Genomic DNA, 19,628 nt, shown 5'->3' on the forward strand with positions numbered 1-19,628 from the left:
ACCCATAGGGTTCCCAAGGTGAGCAACCTATCCCTCTGACATTTTTGAAATTTCTCTACAAAATCTTAGAAGCACCGCAGGCAAAAGTATGAGAGAAACATGCCCCACACACTTGCCCCCAATAATAGAAACACCTGGCAGCTTGACTGTGAAGCAGGGTGGCTGAAGAAAAGTCTGAGCTCCAGAATTTTACCAGTGTCCCAAAACTAAGCTTGGCTGCAGGGAAAGTTCTGAATGGACCTTCAAGCCATTTACAGACAGAGTCAACACAAACCCCAAACTAAACTCAAGGCCCCCAAGACAATTATGACTCACAGTGACCCTATAGAACAGGATAGAACTTCCCCTGTAAGATTGTAACTCTTTACGGGAGTAGAAAGCCTCATCTTTTCCCTACAGAGTGGCTGGTGGTTTTGAACTACTTACCTATGGCTAGCAGCCCAGCTATAATTGCTATGCCACCAGGGCTCCTAGAATGCCTCAAAGCTGCAGTAAAACCCAGATCTAGAGGAAATATGATTTAGATCGACTGAATCTCTACTTAAGTAGCTTGAAAGAAAGAAGGGAATGCCTTGTTTTTGAGGTGAATAATATTTACTTCAGTCACTTCTGTTCTTTTGTACAAAATGTACAGGACACAATCATATCCACATGATATATGCAAAAATCAGAAAAAATAATGAGATGAAGCGATCGATACAAGCTTAAGAAACACCCAGATATTAAATCATCAGAAATTTAAAACTGATTAACATGCTAAACAATAAAACAAAAAACTCTCGATCTAGTTGGAGTTTAGCATGTTAGACTCAAGAGAGAGTCTTTAAAATACCTATGATTAAAATATTAAAAGATCTAGTGGAAAAGGTGAAAAACGTGTAAAATGGGAAATTTTAGCAAAACCGTTAATTATATGGATGTGAAGTGCTAGAAATGAAAAATAAAAATGAAGAATTCATTAGAAGTGGATAGCAGCTCAGCATTAGTAGAGGACCAGAACTTGAAGACAGCTAAATGTTAAAGCAAGAACAGTAATAAACAAATATATCATCTGAGATATGTAGGATAGTATCAACTCATCTAATATATGTGTAAATGGATTATCAGAAAGAGTCAAAAGAGTATGGGACAAAAAGAATGCTTGAAGAGATAATAACCACGAATTATCTAATATTAATGGAAGACACCAAAACAGACCCAAGAAGTTCAATAAAGCAGACACAAATATTTAAATTTATCAAAGCCAACCTGATGAAAACCAAGAAGTAGATATTAAAGCCACCATAGTGTGTGTGTGTGTGTGTGTGTGTCTGACATAGACAGAGGATCGATAATAAAAGTAATAGAAAACACTCACCAGAAACAAGTGATAAAGGATTTTACAGTACTGGAATAAGAAATAAATGAAGTAGTCAATGAAAAATTCTATATTCAATTAAAATACCTCTCAAAAGAGCAAAATTTTTAAAAATTAAAAAAAATTCTCTGAAAGATAAAAGCTTGGAGAATTATAAAAAAATTGAAAGCAAATAGATGCCAGAAGGAGTTAAATTGAATGTTAATGTTACCAGATGGAGTCTTAGATTTTGTGGGAAGTAGGAAAAGCAATGATAAAAATCCACTATGGAGTTTACAGCATATTATCCATGTAAAATACCAAATAAGAGAATACCACATAGAATTTCTAGAGCTGCACTGCATAATGCAGTAACCACTAGCCACAAGGGATTGTTTAAATGAATTTAAAATGTTTAAGATTTCACAAAGTAAATAATAATATCATACACATATCTGACAATGCCTTAGGTGAAGGCATGCAACTGTGTGGGTCTTGAGAAGAATGGGTATATCAGAAGATTTCATTGTACTCCTTCGAAACCTGTACATGGATCAAGAAGTTATGCAAACAGAACAAGAGAATACTGCAGGGTTCAAAATCAAGAAAGGTGTGTATCAGGAAACCACCATCGGCTCCACTGAGTCTTTCTACTCCCGTAAAGTTAGTCCTGAAAGCCCACAGAGGCATCTATCCACAGAACTGATGGCAGTGAATTTGGTTTTTGGTTGGGAGTGGGGCATGGAGGACATGAGTAAGCTATTCCAGGGTCATCTAGTCCCAACTTTTTACTAAGCTATCTACTGTTCTCACTGTGATCTTGGGGCTCTAAAGCGTTTCTTACCGGTCTCAGTCTAATGTCCAAAGAAATAGCCTTTAGAATCTGTTGAGTAATTCTGTAGAACTAAGTCTTCTACATCCATTGGTTAATGAGCAACCATTTGGCCATGGAAAGGGACTGATCTGTGCTAAATTATTTTAATCTGAAGACATGGGGGGAGGGAGAGTTCTTTACAAAGTATTTAGCCCACTCTACTGCAAGTCAGTCAAAATCATGGGGTGAAAATGTATTGTTCAAAGGAAGAATCATAGCCTGCGTTAAGCCTACCCATGTGCTGCCGCGGCTTTTACAACGTTCAGAATTAGTCTCAGGGTATTTGCATACAAAATTATTTCCTATCCAGAGCCTGTAGACAGTCAAGTTATGCTACCTCCCTTACTAGAAAACTGTTTAGAATATGCCCTGGTTTTGTATACATGAGGGATCCTTGTGGAGTGCAAACAGTTGAAACACTTGGCTGCTCACTCAGACTGCAAGTTTGTGTCCACCCAGAAGAAAAGCAAGAAATCAGTCACAGGAGACCACCCGGACTCTCATAAACCCTCTGATACATATGGGTGGCCATAGCAAGTGATTTTATGTAGAAATGAACAACAAGTCAAGTTCATGTGGTAGAAATTTATTAACAAGCAACTTCGTATTCATAACAGGAAGACAGAAGGCCACCATTAGTTAATAAATGGATTGGGAGCAGGTGCAAGAACTTTTATCATTTAGGGATGGTCCATTAGAATAACTGTTGGCCAACTTTGGCCCACATGAGGTGCTCCATAAATGCTGGTCCTATGTGTACACACATAGTACACACAGGAATGCTCTCTGCAAGAGTAAGACTGGAAAATTCAACGAGTGTGTTCTTGAACAGTCTCTAAAACTAAACGCCTGTGCATGTTTGCTCACTCCTCAAATCTCTCCCTGGGCCAATGGGTTTCAGAGAACAGCTCTTCCTGGCGTAAGCTCCAGATTTATAATTCTAAGAATAGCTGTTTCATGTGGACTAAAGTGGTTTCTAGGACACTGCTTTGTCATCAAGCAAACAGGAGAGAAAGGGGAGGGGGGAGGGAGGCCACCAGAAGGAAATAAAATCTATAGAAACAAGTTTTCAGCTTCAGGAACTCTCTGGAGAATTAACAGGCAACTACTATAGGGAACTACAGGAGCCCTGGGGGTACTGTATAGTTCAGAAAGGCCAGCAGTTTGAACCCACAAACCTCCACGTGGGAGAAAGAGGCTTTAAGCTCCTCTAAAGATTGTCTCAGAAACCCAAAGGGAGTTCTACCGTCCTGCAGGGTTGCAATGAGTTGGCTAAGATCGATGGCAATTAGCAGTTGGATAAGGAACTGCAGTGTCACGCTATCTATAATCACCTTCCAAGTTCCTACTCTGAAAGCTTGGAAACTCCATGGTAGAAAACAGGCCACTTGAAGTATCGCACGAACTGTTTTATACAGGGGTATTCAGCAAAGGAGATGCCAAGTAAGGCATTACTATCAGAAAATGTTGCTTTATGCACATGAAGTCACCACGATCGTCACAGAATCAGACAGGCCTTCTCGAGGTTTGCGAAACCTACAGTGGCTTTTGCATGAGTAAGAGAGGAAGACACTCTAGGTCCTTCTCCGTAGTCAAGTGAGGTTAATGAGAGGCACCTGTTTTGAACAGAGACAAAAATATTATTCATCAAGTCTCCAGGGCAATCTAAGGCTGGAAGTTCCCCAATCTACATAACTGCAGCAGGTGCTGTTGGCAAAGCTGTCTGAGAAGCAACAACGGGGTGGTTGAACATACAGTACTCAAGGTCAAGCTGTGGCTCCTGCTCTGCCAATCACTGCCTGGGTGACGGGGCAATCCATCCATCCAGTACCCACGGAGAACTGCAGCCAAGAGTTTGCGATCAACCAACAGATCCTTTGTTCATTGGCTAGTGCCTGGAATTCTGCCGGGCACCACTGAAGCTGACTGAATCTAGGTTTGAATCTTCATTCCAAGACTTGCTGATGGGTGACCTCACGAAAGTTATTCACTTTCTGTGAGCTCCAATTGTTAGAGGGCAGTAGTAACCAATTAAGAAGATTCTTGAGTTTGTGATAATGCACATGAACTGCTTAGCACACAATAGTCAAAATTATCCTCTTCTATATGAATTCCCTATTTCCTAAAAAGAAACAACTTGCAAGGTACTTTAGTTTTACTGTACCTTCTATAATGTATGTCCAGCTAAACAGGATTTCCTACATTTGTGGCTCATTCCCCATCCTTTGTCCAATTCACTAGAGTAAGCAACCAAAAGTCAAATTTATACTAATTACCTTACCCCTTGGCCCTCGTTTTATCTGCATTGTCCGTCTGAAACCATTGATATGATGTAAAACTTGGAAGCTACCGAGTAGCTGTCAGGAAAAAAACAGGCTACTTCATGGAGAATAATGTGGATATGCAGATGGCATAGACCCTGCCAGCCTAAATGCTCTAGGGTCCAATCCTTGGGAACCTACAAGACAAGCTGTAGGATTTTTGTGGGTTCCCCCCTGCTGCCAAATTAGCACTATTACTTGGTACGCAGATTTGGGAAAATGTTCATTTTTTAATCCTTAGATTTCTATAATAGACAAAATAGATAATCTAATAGAATGAACACACAAATCCAGACAAACATAACCCTGCCATAAACTCACTGTAACTTTTGAGCAACAATCCATGTGCCTGTTACAAAACAGGACAATATGCACCTTTCTGTTAGGGCTGCTTAGACGATACAGAGACGATGTAGATAATAATAGTGTGGCTGGGAAATATCGATCTTCTTTCCACTATACATTTTTAGGGATAAAAATAGGAAAGTTGTTACATTACCAAAGAATGAAATTAAAAGAAAATGGTTGAGTCTTGTTATAAATTCAACTCACCATGATTAAGTGGAAGCATGTATTCGTTTGAATGCACATTATAAGCATTCAACTTCTTTCTGGCTCCACTCATTTGCATTCTGATAATTTCTCCCTTTTAGAAAGAGATGCATTGCCAGTTGACATGAATATTTTCCTCTGCTTTTCAGTTCCATCTCCCAGAAACCAGATTTTGGCTTAGTGTATTATTTGCTCCGAGGTGGGCTCTTGAGTCTGAAACTCAAACTTGCTGATTCTGACTCATAGCTACTGTCTCAGACAGAGATTAGGGCCTACCCATGAGACCCTCTGCCAAGGTTAATAACAGTACTGGGAAAATATTACTTTGAAATTCTATTATCTTTCCCACAAATTTCCTGAAGCCTTCTTAAAGAAAGTAGGAAGTGGTTTTTTGAACATATTCAAGAAATAGCCAACCTTTCAAGACTGAGAGAATTCACAATTCCACAGGCTTCTCTCAGAACACACAATTTACAACATTGCTAAAGCTGACTTTTTCTCTTTTTTAAAGCTGACTCTTACAGACACGACGACAGGCTATTAGATTACTGTCAGTGTAACACTGCGTAGTTATGCGTTGGGCTGGTAACCAAAAGATAGGGAGTTCAAAACGCCCAGAGAAAAATGAGGGCTTTCTACTCCGTTTGTCTATGACACCCACAGGGGGCAGTTCTACCCTATCTTAGAGAGTCTTGAGTCTAGAGTCAAGAGGTGCCTTGAAAGAAAGGCTTTATATATTTTTGAACTGAAAACCCTATGGGATATAAGTCTATTCTGGCACACATGGGCATCGGGTCAGCAAGAATTAGAATGGATTCAACAATTTTGGTACCGAGACCCACTATCAATGTATGATTAATTCATTTACTGACTCCTATTCTAAAAATGGCCCTAAATGAACACTTCTGTTCAAATTTTCTAAAGAATTCCATGTTAATTTTGCTTATCCAAATATTGTCTAGAGAAAAATCAACAACAATTGCCATAAAAGCTGAATTTAACCACACAGAAAGCAAAATTTTAATTTACAGAGGTTGGTCATCAGTTTCAAAAACACAGACATGGGGGAGGCTGAGAAAAAAACAACAAGGAGCTGATAGCAAGGCTCAAATAGAAAATGTTTTTTAAAAAATGATGATGGCAACCTATGTACAAATGTGCTTGACACAATGGATGTATGTTTGGATTGTTATAAGACCTCTAATTAAGAGTCCCCAATAAACTGGTTTTTGTTTTAAATGGGAGACAGAGTATGGGCTGTTCACCCACATTTTCAGTTACAAACAAGACCCTTAACAGATTCCTGCATACTACCCAAAATCCTTTACATGGCCACTTTTCTAATCACCTCTGGGTCCTAACAATTAGACAAACACAGAGCCACATAGCAGACTCTAAAACAAGTTGAAGAATGGAGAAAGTATATAGCGCTCCTTTAAAACAAGGAAAAGCATATAATCTTTGAAGCATTTTAAAAGCACTGCACCATAGTCAAGGACCTTTTCTGGTATCAAATCCAAGGTTATGAGGAAACATGGACGCATCAAGCAGTGTGTTATGTTGGATATATTAAATCGAGCCTATTTTCCTCTTATGTAAAGCAGAGTAAATTTTACTCCATCTAGTTAAAGGGTAGTGTAAGTTAAAGTGCATCGAAGATGAAAAGTGATAAACACCCATAATTACAGATCTAAATAATACCAAAGTATACTGTACTAAAATCTAACCTGGGAGAGAATGTCACCAACTATCCCCAACTCTGGTGGCTTCTTTAAGAAGACAACTCTCCATCTCTTCATCCACTTGTAAGGATGAGCACAGTACAAGTTACTGGAAGGAGTTCCGCAGTTAACTGACAGTATTCTTTTAATTTTAATTTTTGAAATTTTTCTTCAGGGGAGAGCGCGAAAACGCAGTCCCCTACTACCACAAATTATGCAGTCGAGTTTCCCACATTTGGGGAAATCGCAGGGGTCAGCACATCCGGAGTGCAACGGATAAGCCTCACCCTGGGAAAACCACCTTCGTGATCATGGTATCTCCCCTGACATTATTTTTATCGGAGGGGAAAATATTGGTATTCAAAGATCAACTGAGCATGTACCTCATATGCCATTGCCCTTACAATAATATGATGCTATCTTAATCAATGTTCCAGGCAGAAATTGAGAGGTTATCGTAACTGAGTTAAATGTAGGGGATGTTCTCATTTCACAATTCCCTGCAAAGAAATGGAACCAAATCTCGACATTTTATATATTAAGTAGGGACGGTGAATAAGGCACGTAATACAAGGTGGTTGCCAGGCCACCGTCTTTTTCCCCTCCTTTTTAACTATAAAAATAAACATAAGTAACTAATGGAGTAACAAAATAAAAGTTTATTTTATTAGAATTAGGAATGTTCTTTCCCTCTGGGCAACCTGAACAGTCCAGTTACAATGAAAATCTAAGAACAGTTATTTCCACAGCACAGGGTGCTCTATGCACAAAATTACAGGGTTAGGAGCATTTAATCAATTTACCAATCTGATTGTCTCACCAACCCGCCCCCTCCCATCCCCCAAGTGCTCTATACCAGGATTTCCAACTAACAGAATCTGTTACATCAAGTCCATTACCCTCTTGGTACTAAATTTCAGTTCCTAACCATGGCTAAACCACATTTTACACTGCATTCAAATCAAGTCAATCAGTCTTGGATCTGTTGTATACTTATGTATGTATACACATGTGTATTTAATTATTTTTATTTAAACACACATAAAAACACATACAATCTGGGTCTCAGAAATTACACAGAATTTAGAGCCTGATGATACTCTATGCTAATCCACTTTATCACTGTGGTTTGTGTCCTGAGCTTCTAATCAAAATTTTACTGTAGACTGTTGAAAGTCCATCTCTGCTTCATGAATTGTCCAAATAAATAAAGCATGCACTTTTCGAAAGACAACGTCACTGCGCTCAAGAACACAGGGAACCCCTGATGCTTATTGTGAAGAGCCCTCTGATAGCAAGACTTAGGTAGGTGAAGTGAAATAGGGAAGCTGTCAATATAATATGGCTTGCCTATCCCAGTTTGGGGCATCAGAGCTACTTACAATGAAAGCAGTTAATGTGGGGAATTTTTTTCAAATATGGAAATAGCTATTAAAAGCCTTGAAGTAGAAAAGGCCAGTTCACCCTGATCCCAATTAGAGAATGCACCCACAATTACAATATACTCAGGTGGTAAGCCAACACTGAAACTAGAAATTATCTCTAAAAGCACTGTCCCTCCATGGGGGCTGGCATCCCGAACTGCACAAACTACTGTGGATAGTTGGTGCAAGGGGAGCATGGAAAGAGGATTTATGACTCAAACCTAGATACTGCAAAGTTTAACTGGTAAGATTATTAAAAAAAAAAAACACAACACATACACAAAGTATTTTAAAGGAGCCACATACATCTCTATAGCAAGTCTGGCTGCTTTTCAAAGTTACCAGGGAAAGGAACTTATTCAAGCTTTCTAATAATTAAAAAAAATCTGTTTTGATAAATGTATTTAAGATTGATGCAGTCATTTAAAGTAAAGTAGAGTCAGCTGGATGATGGGGAAAGGGAGAAGAGAATATGGAGGAAGCAAACGCTGAGTTCAGATTTACACCTGAGGTGGCAAGGGAGAGGAGGAGACGGCACAGGTCAAGTTGATCCTACAGCGACAAGTGGTTTAAGGAAGCAGCATAATACATTCCGCAAACATTCACTGATTCTGGATGGGAAAAGAACAGTTGCAAGTACGTCTCATGTTAACAACCTTTTCTAAAAGGAAAAGTAGGGTTGATTCAGCAAAGCCTAACTTAGGCAAAAGGCCAGAGGAAAGTGTACCTACTTCCCAATGGAGTAATAAGATGTACAGTGCAAGAGCAGACACAGCTGCCTCACAAATGGTAAACACTCCCCTGGGCGCAAGACATTTCAAGGAAGACAAAGAGGTCCTCAGTCAAAATTGGTATTTAATATTAAAACCTCTTAATCTAATTGCCTAGTTCACTCTGCACTCCCAATATAAAACTGACAAGATTTAGAGATGCTGACCTGTTGAAAAATACCATAACCCAGAATGGCATACACAGGCATATAGTTAATAAAACCACCACCATCCTTTACTTTTAACATAGCTTAGTAGAAACTTCTTAAAAATGGACATCACAACTAAAATGCATTATTCTCCTACCTGCTGACAATAGAAAAGAAGCAAACTCGGTGATTTCTATTTAAATGCACTAGATGGGAATATCATGTTCTAGGGGTGTTTTGCCTTCAAACTGAACCCACAGCAACACACACACACACACACACACACACACACACACACACACAGGCAATTTCAGTATTCGCCATTTTAAATTCACAATCTAGGTGAATGGCTATTTATTTATATTTAAAGCAAAAACATTCTATTTGACACCCTACCGTGGATAAAGGGTAAAAGAAGAGCCAAAACTAAAATCTTAAAAGGCTCAAAGCAGCAATTTAAAAAAAAAAACTGAAAGGAAAAATGTCAAATGCTTCCTCTGGATGCAATGGGTTGGTTAGAGCGCCTTTAGCTGTACGTCTGTCACGCGCACACAAAGGCTTAGGGAGATGGACGAGGTCATGGTGAGGGAGGTGAGTGGGGCTGGGGTCTTCCTCAACGACAGCAACGAAGCTCCCCACTGCAGCTCTTTTCAGGCAATGGCATTTAGTCAGGCTTCAGCCTCTAATAAGTTTGTTTTGTACCCAATCAGGAGCTGAGAAAGCCAGGCATGAGGCCCCTGACTAGTGACAGACATAACCAAACCAGAAAGGGCACAGTAGCCTCAGGAGCAGAAAAGGGAATCAGAGAGTCCGGGTTAGGTCTTCCAGAGGTGCTAAACCAACATACTTGTTACCCCCACCCTAGAAATAGAAAGCAAACTGAAAGAAAAAGCACAGCAAATAGACATAATCTTGAAGATTTTTAAAGAATAAATATTTTTGTAATTAAACATTATGCAAACACGTGCCACGCTTGCTTTGTCCATGCATATGCGCTATATACAATTTTGAAAAATACTGTGTTGTCCTCTAGTTTTAAAAGTCATATACAAAGTTTTTTTGTGTGTTTTTGTTTAATCCTCCTGCTACCTACCCTTCCCTGCACCCCCAAGAATTTTTCTTTACAAGGAGCTACTCATCGTTCACTTAGGACCTTGGGGTATGACAGAGTCAGTCTGTGGGTGGGTGTATCTGTGTGTGTCAGGGAGGAAAGAGAGGAAGGAAATTCTTTACCAAAGTACAACAAAATGAATGGTTTGGACGTGAAAAGCAGTGTCAAAGAGCTGTTTTTGAATTTTAACTGTACTACACTCAGGAAAGAAAAAGGAGTCAGCTTTGAGAATGAAGCTACGTTACAAGTTAAAGTAGGAGGGCTTTTAAGTGTGTCTGTCACACTTGTTGGCGGCCTAGAATACTGTTGTACAATGGTTTATATCTACCTTTTTTTTATTACAATATAATTTACTTAAACTTCCTGTTAACAAAACAGAATTCCGGTACTACAGACCATCGGTGTCAGAAGAGGCTTACTGCCTCCTTGTTTGTGTTTGTTTTGTTTGTTTTAATTGCATGAGCACTCTAGATGGTAAAGTTTTCATAGTTCATTTTATGCAGGGCCATTCTCAGTCCTCAATGTACTCCCACAGATCTTTCTCATAGCCTTCATGCACATGCTGTAACAACACCCGCCGTCGACTCTCACAGTATCTGCAATTAAAGACACAAACAAATTAGTCAGTCTCCACGAATAAGAGTATTTACTTATTTTTAAGGCACTGTTTATAGAACTATGCATCTGGTTTTTAAAAGTTCCATTTGTAGGTCTACGTATATAGGCACATAAATTGTTTCTAATATTAAAACAGTATTTTCTGTACAGCCATGATACCTAGCCCTGGGTTACTAATTTTATAGCAACAAGTGTTAAAAGTCTGAAAAGAACTTCAAAACCATCCACAATTCAACCCTACCATTCTATAGATAGTTTACTGGGTAAATCACCCCAGAAAGAAGTAATTTCAAGGTTACTTATTTGCATCCGAAAAATCTTTGAACTCTATAAAGCACCATAAACATAAGGTAATTAGCTACAGTTTACTAAGGAAGTGATAATATTAGTTAGGGCCTAAATCTCCAAGTCTTCCAATTTCCTCAGGTTTCCGTCTGTTACTTTATTTAATGATTAAAAAGAAAAAACTTTGGGGGGAATAAACTTTATGCTGAGAAATCAAACATTTGCTAAAATCAAGCTTTAGCTTAAGAAGTGGCTTAGCAACACCTCAGCAAAGTAATTCTCTCCTTAGAAATAATAAATCCAATAAAGATTCTAGAGTGAGCTTGGGTAAATCACTTGTCAAGAGCTCTGACCTACAGGATCCCCATGTTTGGAGCAGCATCCTAGTCTCATCCCTCATCCTAATAGCTACTTGCCCATTTAGGATCTTTCTTCCTTTCAGGGCAGTAACTATGTACATACAGCTGAACAGATGCAGCAGAATCATATTCCTGGTGGGGTAAAAGGCAGATTTCTTTTATGCTTGATCAGCACTACTAGCTGCAATTCTCTGCCCAATGGACAGAATAAATCTGCAAGAAACATGGCAGCAGCTCATTTGTTGAATATGCTCAGCCCAGCCTCACTACACCTAACGTCACCACCAACACATAGAGTATCACTGCACAAACTTTTGCTAAAAAGCTATTAAAAGCAAATTAACCAAACTCACCTGTACTTATCTTGAACCTTTTGCTTTATATCCTGCAGAGAATCTTGGGAAATATCTCGCTCCAGGTAGCCCGAAAGCACCTCTGTGGCATTCTCTAGATCTGCTTGGTTATTCTGTAGGAGGAAAAAGACACTGCAATGTTTTGCGTTGAGAGAAAGCTAAAAGAAAACTTTTAGTTCTAAGCTATACTACTGCTCTGACTCCTTAATTTTCAAAGATGACTTAACTGCATCTGCTAAAGCTCGTTTTAAACTTTTAAAAACTTATTTTCTGTTCTCGGAAACAAATTTTCAAATGTTAAAAGAATTATTGATTCACCCACTATTCTGGGATGAATATTTTTAAAAATTGTTAAGCATTTAAGAAAATCTCTTGGAAACTTCCATTTCTGAAAAGCTGTTTGTGTTAAAACTGAAAAGAATAACTTGAAGGGGGAAAAAGTCTCCTTATTTTTGCTTACTTCTACCCACATATACGAGAAAAATGAAACATTAAAAAAAATTCTACTCCTACCTGCTAGTCAGTTTTTGTTGTTCATTATCTGTATCAATGTCATGCATTAATTTTAAAGAACTTTATTTGAAAATCCTTTATTAGCAACAGTTAACCTTTCACTGAAGTGTGAGATACATACCCAAATGTATACAAATAGAAAATACACAAGTCAAACAATTTATCCCCATACTGCTCACTCCGATCAACAAAGAGAATTGTCAGCATGCCACCTCTCTTTGGTCACTATTTCTCCATCAAGGGTAACCACATTCACTTTGAAATGCCATAGATTTGTTTTGACTAATGACAGCTTTTATTGAGGATTTATTAGTGCTGTGTGAACTGTCTCAATTCAACATAGAATTAGAGTTAACTTTACATAATGAGGACAAAGAAGGCTATAAAACACAGCTAGCTTCCTGGTTGGTAAAAGACATTGATACACATAGGATGGTAACACCTATTTTAGGAAATGGAAGTTTCACATTGGGAACCTTCATAGATTGCCCAATGATTTCTTTGTGGTCATTTAAGCTAAACCAAAGTCAAAACCAGATCTCCCTGCCCTGGAGCTGATTCTATACAGGGCTTTCAAGGCGATTGATCTTTACAGGAGTTGATAACTTCATTTTCCTCCCATGGAGTGGCTGACTGATTTAAGTTCAGAACTAGGAAGATTGATTCTTTATTCCTTTTGAGCTGGCCATTTTGCTCTCAGATGCCTTTCTTCCAGATCTGTATTCTCTCAGACCCTCAGAGATACAGTGAGGACAGGGAGTTTCCACTTAGAAGACAGTTGCTAATTTTTAAACTGAAGAGTTAATACTTCAAAAGAAACCTGCTCTTAACCCTCCAACTTCTATCAGCATCACAAATAATCTGATTTAATACAAGTCTATAAGTAAATTTTTTCTTCTCAAAAAACCCTTCGGAAACTTTTTAAGTATTGGCTTAAAAACATCTGGCCAGACAAGGTAAGGAACAAGTCATCTAACCCCTATTAACAGATGGAGCTCAAGTGTCTGTGCCCCAAGGCCTTAATTGTTTCTTCACTGTTCTGGGAAGGCTTCTGAATCACTCTTATCTTTGACTTGATAATGTCTGTATTCTGGCTTCAGCTCCCACATACTTTTGTAGATTCCTTTTACATTTCAGTTTAAGATTTCCTTCAGGTGGATCACAGGCTGTTTTGTGTGTCCACCTAGTCCCTCAGATTATGATATTGATGCTTCTCAAAGGCAGAAAACAGTACGTCCAGAACATCCTGCTACTCCGCTGGAACGCACTTTCCATCTTCTTTTTGCTTCCATCCTCAATGTTGCTGATGCTTAGGATCAGGCTTGGAAGATCCTTCTATTTGTTATCTCTTTAGTCTCACGTAGCAGGCTGGCATTCAGCGCTCTTTAACACTATTCCTTCATGGGTGGGGAGGGAGGGGAAAATGAGGAGCTGATACCAAGGGCTCAAATAGAAAGCAAATGTTTTGAGGATGATGAGGACAATAAATGTGCTTGAGAAAAAGAAATGTATTGGTCGAAGCATCCGCCCTCTGCTGACCCAACACCCGTCTCGGTGTCTGCCGCCTTCTCCACTTCCTTCCTGGGCGATGAGAACCAGCGGTCAGAAATTCATCATGTCTATCCTCAAGGTTCACGCCAGAGAGATCTTCGACTCCCGTGGAAATCCCACCGTTGAAGTCGATCTTTACAATGCCAAAGGGCTCTTCAGAGCTGCGGTGCCCAGTGGTGCCTCGACTGGGATCTATGGGGCCCTGGAGCCCCGGGACAATGATAGGACCCGGTATCTGGGCGAAGGTGTGTCAGAGGCTGTTGAGCACACCAATGAAACAATTGCGCCTGCCCTGGTTAGCAAGAAGCTGAACGTTACGGAACAGGAAAAGACCGACAAGCGGATGATTGAGATGGATGGAACTGAAAATAAATCAAAATTTGGTACAAATGCCATTCTGAGCGTGTCCCTCGCTGTGTGCAAGGCTGGAGCTGTTGAGAAGGGAATCCCCCTATACCATCACATTGCTGACTTGGCTGGCAATTCCGAAGTTATCCTGCCCATTCCTGCTTTTAATGTGATCAACGGGGGCTCCCACGCCGGCAACAAGCTGGCCATGCAGGAGTTCATGATCCTCCCCGGTTGGAGCAGCCAACTTCAAGGAGGCCATGCGCATCGGGGCCGAGGTGTACTACAACCTGAAGAACATCATCAAGGAAAAGTACGGCAAGGATGCCACCAATGTCGGCGATGAGGGCGGATTTGCCCCTAACATCTTGGAGAACAAAGAAACCCTGGAGCTGCTGAAGAACGCTATTGGGAAAGCTGGTTACACCGACAAGGTGGTGTTTGGCATGGACGTTGCTGCCTCCGAGTTCTTCAGGTCTGGGAAATACAACCTAGATTTCAAGTCTCCTGATGACCCCAGCAGGTATATCTCACCTGACCAACTGGCAGACCTGTACAAGTCCTTCATCACAAACTACCCAGTGGTGTCTATCAAAGACCCCTTCGACCAGGATGACTGGGATGCTTGGGCAAAGTTCACTGCCAGTTCAGGGATCCAGGTGGACGATCTCACAGTGACCAACCCGAAGCAAATCACCAAGGCCATGGATGAGAAGTCGTGCAACTGCCTCCTGCACAAAGTGAACCAGATCGGCTCTGTGACCGAGTCGCTGTAGGCGTGCAAGCTGGCCCAGTCCAATGGGTGGGGCGTCATGGTGTCTCATCGTTCTGGAGAGACCAAGGATACTTTCATTGCTGACCTGGTGGTGGGACTCTGCACTGGACAGAGCAAGACTGGTGCGCCGTGCCGACCTGAGCGCCTGGCCAAGTACAACCAGATCCTCAGAATTGAAGAGGAGCTGGGCAGCAAGGCCAAGTTTGCTAGCCAGAAGTTCAGAAATCCCCTCGCCAAATAAGCTGGGCAGGCAGACCTCTGTTAGCCCCTCCCTGAGCTTGTCCGCGTTCTCTCAGCTTCACTAGAGCTGCCCTGCAGCCAAGCCAGAGCAGCTGACACCTGTTGGAACCGCAGCTTTGTGACCCTGTGACTCAACTCCTTGCCCTTCTTGAGAGCTTCCCACCAAGTGTCCCAGTGTCATCCCGAGGTGTCAACAGGCAACATCCCAAGTGGTTTTGTTTGCAAAATAAACATCAGTGACCCCTAGGGAAAAAAAAAGATGTATTCTATGATGAGGGCAACAAATGTTCAAATGTGCTGGCACAATGGATTGGATGGATGGTTTGTGGTAAGAGCTGTACTAGACTCCTTTGTCCTCATTATGTAGAGTTAAGTTTATTTGATGAGCTCTTAGTAAATACTGTTAAAAGTTTGTCCTCTAACACTTTGCAAGACAAATGGGTATTTTCTAGGGGTGCTGACAGAGCTGGTTTTTCACCAATATCATATCTATAAGAACCTCATTCAAGGTAAATGACATCTCAGTTCTTCCTTGATTCTTGGCAATCGGCAGCTTTCCAACTTCGCCTCTTCCAGGGGCTGTTGCTCATTGCTGAGACAAGTACTTAGGAACCTTGGTCAGTCACATTTTCGTGTTCTGTTTGAAGCCAGTCAGATGGAGTTTGCCAAGCTCAGCTCTGTTGCCAGTGTGGGTCTTCAGGGCAGAGCAATGGCCCCGAGAGCTTGTGAAGAGTCTGTGGGACTGGTGTGCTGACCCAAGGTCAAAACGCAAGTATAAAGGAGTTAGAAGCCAGCATAGCTCACCCACCATGATGCAGGAATTTCAGAGAAACCTGAACCACAGAGCTTAAAGTTTAAAGCTTACCTGATAACACCATCGGGGCTCCAGTATTTTACATTAGTAAACCTACAATCAAAATATACAAGGGGCGTCGAAAAATTCCATTTTCTCACAAACATTTTAAAGCCCCCTTGCAGAACTTTCTTGAGTTCTGAGTTGTTTTAGGAAATGACTAAACTCCAAGGAGTATTGGAAGCCCTTAGGTCAGAAGTAAGGATTCTATAGCAACCTCAAGCATAAGGATGGCACTTGAAATATTGTGCAGACTTGGGAGTCTGGACGATTGTGTCCTTTGTCCTTTGAGATATGACCTAGCTCCAGATGATTAGTATTAGAGGAAGATGTACCACACATGCAGCTGAGTTGAATTAATAGATTGCAATGGTTTGAGAAATGGGATTTTATTTTTTAAAAGCAAAAGTATGAGGAAAGAGCTAGGAGTCAAAGGGCATTTATGGAGGTCTAGACAAAGACATGTACAAGCAAATATATATAGGAGGATGGGGAAATAGATCTATGTGTCTATATTTATAGGCTAAGTATTAAGGTGGCAGAAGGACCTTGGGCCTCTACTCAAACACTCCCTCAATGCATGAATACTTTCTTTTATTAAATTGGAACTCTATGATGCTCACTCTCCCGACACAACTTCTGGAGCCAAAGTGGGTGAACAAGTAAATGTGGTGAAGAAAACTGATGGTGCTCGGCTATCAAAAGAGATAGTGACTGGGGTCTTAAAGGCTTGAAGATAAACAAGCGGCCATCTAGCTCAGAAGCAACAAAGTCCACATGGAAGAACAAACCAGCCTGTGTGATCGAGTGGTCCCGAAGGGATCAGTTACCAGGCATCAAAGAACAAAAAATCATATCATTGACTGCACACCTCCATGATAGGATCGCTGAAGACAAATGGGTGCATAAGCAAATGTGGTGAAGAAAGGTGATGGTGCCCAGCTATCAAAAGAGATAGTGTCTGGGGTCTTAAAGGCTTGAAGGGGAACAAGCGGCCATCTAGCTCAGAAGCAGAAAAGCCCACATGGAAGAAGCACACTGGCCAGTGCGATCACGAGGTGCCAAGGGACCAGGTATAAGGCAAAAAAAAAAGATATGTATGTATATGTATATATAAACCATATTAAATGAAGGGGAAGTGCAGAGTGGAGACCCAAGGCCCAAGTGTCGGCCAATGGAGATCCCCTCATAGAGGGGCTTAGGAGAGGAGATGGGTTAATTAGGGTGCAAGGTAGTACCGATGAAGAACACAGCTTTCCCCCAGATCCTGGATGCTTCCTCTCCCCAACTACCATGATCCGAATTCTACCTTGCAGGGCTGGATAGGGCAGAGGCTGTACACAGGTACATATTAGGGCGGGAGGCACAGGGAATCCAGGGTGGATGATACCTTCACGACCAAGGGTGTGAGGAGTGATGCTGGGAGAGTAGAGGGTGAGTGGGTTGGAAAGGGGGAACTGATTACAAGGATCCACATGTGACCTCTTCCCTGGGAGAGGGACAGCAGAGAAGTGGGGGAAGGGAGACTCCGGATAGGGCAAGACATGACAAAATAACAATGTATAAATTACCAAGGGCACATGAGGGAAGGGGGAGAGAGGAGGGAGGGGGAAAAAAAAGAGGACCTGATGCAAAGGGCTTAAGTGGAGGGCAAATGCTTTGAGAATGATTGGGGCAGGGAATGTATGGATGTGCTTTTTACAATTGATGTATGTATATGTATGGATTGTGATAAGAGTTGTATGAGTCCCTAATAAAATGTAAAAAAAGAAAAGAGGAGAAAAAAAATGATTAGGGCAAAGAATGTACAGATGTGCTTTATACAATTGATGTATGTATATGTACGAACTGAGATAAGAGTTGTATGAGCCCCTAATAAATTGTTTTTTTAAAAAAAAGCAAAAGTATATGTTAAAATAATTTGCTCCAGGTCGAGTGTATAAAAGTGATGAAGTCAAGATTCAAATGCAGAGCACTTAATTGCTAGCTAGCTAAGCCTTATCAATTTAAATGAAATTTTAGATAGAAAATTTAAACTTCCTTCCTGTACGCTTTGAGAAAATATTGTGTCTACTTATGTATTCCAAGTAGGCAAAGAAAACTTTAAAATCTCACAGTTGATCCTTGAACAATATATAGTTTGAACTCCTGGGGCCTACTTATGCATGCATCTTTTTTTGGTCTATTGTTCACATGGAGATAATTCGTGCCACACAGAGTCTTACATGGACACCTGACATCATTGAGTTTACCAATAGTAAAAATGGGGGGCGGGAGAGAATCCACAGATAAGTACGCGTGTGGAATTCAAACTGTGCTGTTCAAAGGTCAACTAAATTATAAGCAGATTTTTTTTTTAACTATGTAAGAGACTGGAATCCTTGAACAAGTTCAAGGTTCAACTGTATATTTTCCAATGAAAGACCAAGTAGATTCTATGAGACAGGTTGAGCTTTTACCTGCTGCCCAACTTCCACCAGACCTTTACCTACCTCAAAGATAATAGACTGGTTATTCTTTTTGAGGTAGAAGGCGAAGACATAAGTGTACATGAGTGTGGCACGACACTGGCAGAGGACATCAACTGCTTTCTTCAGGAACTGCACCTCAATCCAGGACATGTTGTGCTGTTGCATCTCCTCCATTTTCTGCTTCACCTGGGCATACAGTTTGTGCTCAAAGCGTAGACTCTGCATGTGGTTCATATAGCGATTACAGTAGAACAGGTACCTCTGAAGAGCTGCCCTAGATCGCTGTTCCATTAAGAAAAAAAATAAAAACATTATACACAAAAGCTGTTATTATATTTAATGATGAAAAAGTACAAGAGAAATGAAAGGTTGTAAGAACTTAATCTAAAATGTAATTTTAGAACAAACTATTGCTGTTTGTTACTCAATACTGTGTTAACTGTTCTGTACATGTGCTTTCCAAACAGTAGACACTCAGCACATGGGCCATTTACTTTTGATTAAAATAGAAAATTCATTTCTTCAGTAGCTACCAAAACAAGGACCATGGTTAGAACATTTCCATTGTGGCAATGGATGTAAAAACAAACAAATTCACTGCCATTGAGTCAATGTTGACTCATAGGGAGCAAGGCCCCTGTGGGTTTCTGAGACACTAATTGTTTATGGGAATAGAAAGCCCAGTCTTTCTTCTATAGAGCTGCTGGAGGTTTTGAATTGCCCACTATGAGGACGGCAGCCCAATGTGTAACTGCTACACTACCAGGGCTCCAAGGCATTGGATATAGCACTGTTTTAAACATGCATATGATATAAAGTACACCATGAGCAAACAGTACTAAAGGTAAATTTTCTGTGGCCCCATCCCTGAAGTTGAATCTAAATTTGATCCAATTTCTAGAATTAACCACCAGTTTCAAGAAATATAAGAATAAAAACTAATTTAAACAATATCATGGAGTGGCAATCAGCAAAATCTACAATAGGAAATATTTTATAAGAAA

The 19,628-nt window shown here is 40.5% G+C and overlaps 1 protein-coding gene, 1 non-coding gene and 2 pseudogenes across 3 annotated transcripts in view; 1 reads left to right on the plus strand and 3 right to left on the minus strand.

Moving 5' to 3' along the window:
• Positions 1-6,976: 6,976 nt before the first annotated feature.
• Positions 6,977-7,140, minus strand: LOC142431258 (U1 spliceosomal RNA). The gene has a single exon (XR_012780791.1). It is a non-coding gene; the product is annotated as a U1 spliceosomal RNA (small nuclear RNA).
• A 303-nt stretch (positions 7,141-7,443) lies between these two features.
• Positions 7,444-19,628, minus strand: part of ARIH1 (ariadne RBR E3 ubiquitin protein ligase 1) — a 101,938-nt gene continuing 89,753 nt past the window's right edge. Inside the window, exons 12-14 of one of the 2 annotated variants that reach the window (XM_075535413.1) lie at positions 18,646-18,911; positions 11,874-11,986; positions 7,444-10,854 (exon numbers count right to left, since the gene is read on the minus strand). In XM_075535413.1, the coding sequence (XP_075391528.1) occupies positions 10,770-10,854; positions 11,874-11,986; positions 18,646-18,911 (464 nt within the window). In that variant the 3' untranslated portion in view covers positions 7,444-10,769. The remainder of the gene's footprint in view (positions 10,855-11,873; positions 11,987-18,645; positions 18,912-19,628) is intronic. The other variant, XM_075535414.1, reaches the window with a different exon arrangement.
• LOC142430350 (general transcription factor IIF subunit 2-like) lies at positions 11,993-18,633 on the minus strand (annotated as a pseudogene).
• LOC142430349 (alpha-enolase pseudogene) lies at positions 14,002-15,309 on the plus strand (annotated as a pseudogene).

Source organism: Tenrec ecaudatus, chromosome 17 (assembly GCF_050624435.1).
Source record: "Tenrec ecaudatus isolate mTenEca1 chromosome 17, mTenEca1.hap1, whole genome shotgun sequence".
NCBI classification, from domain to species: Eukaryota; Metazoa; Chordata; class Mammalia; order Afrosoricida; family Tenrecidae; genus Tenrec; species Tenrec ecaudatus.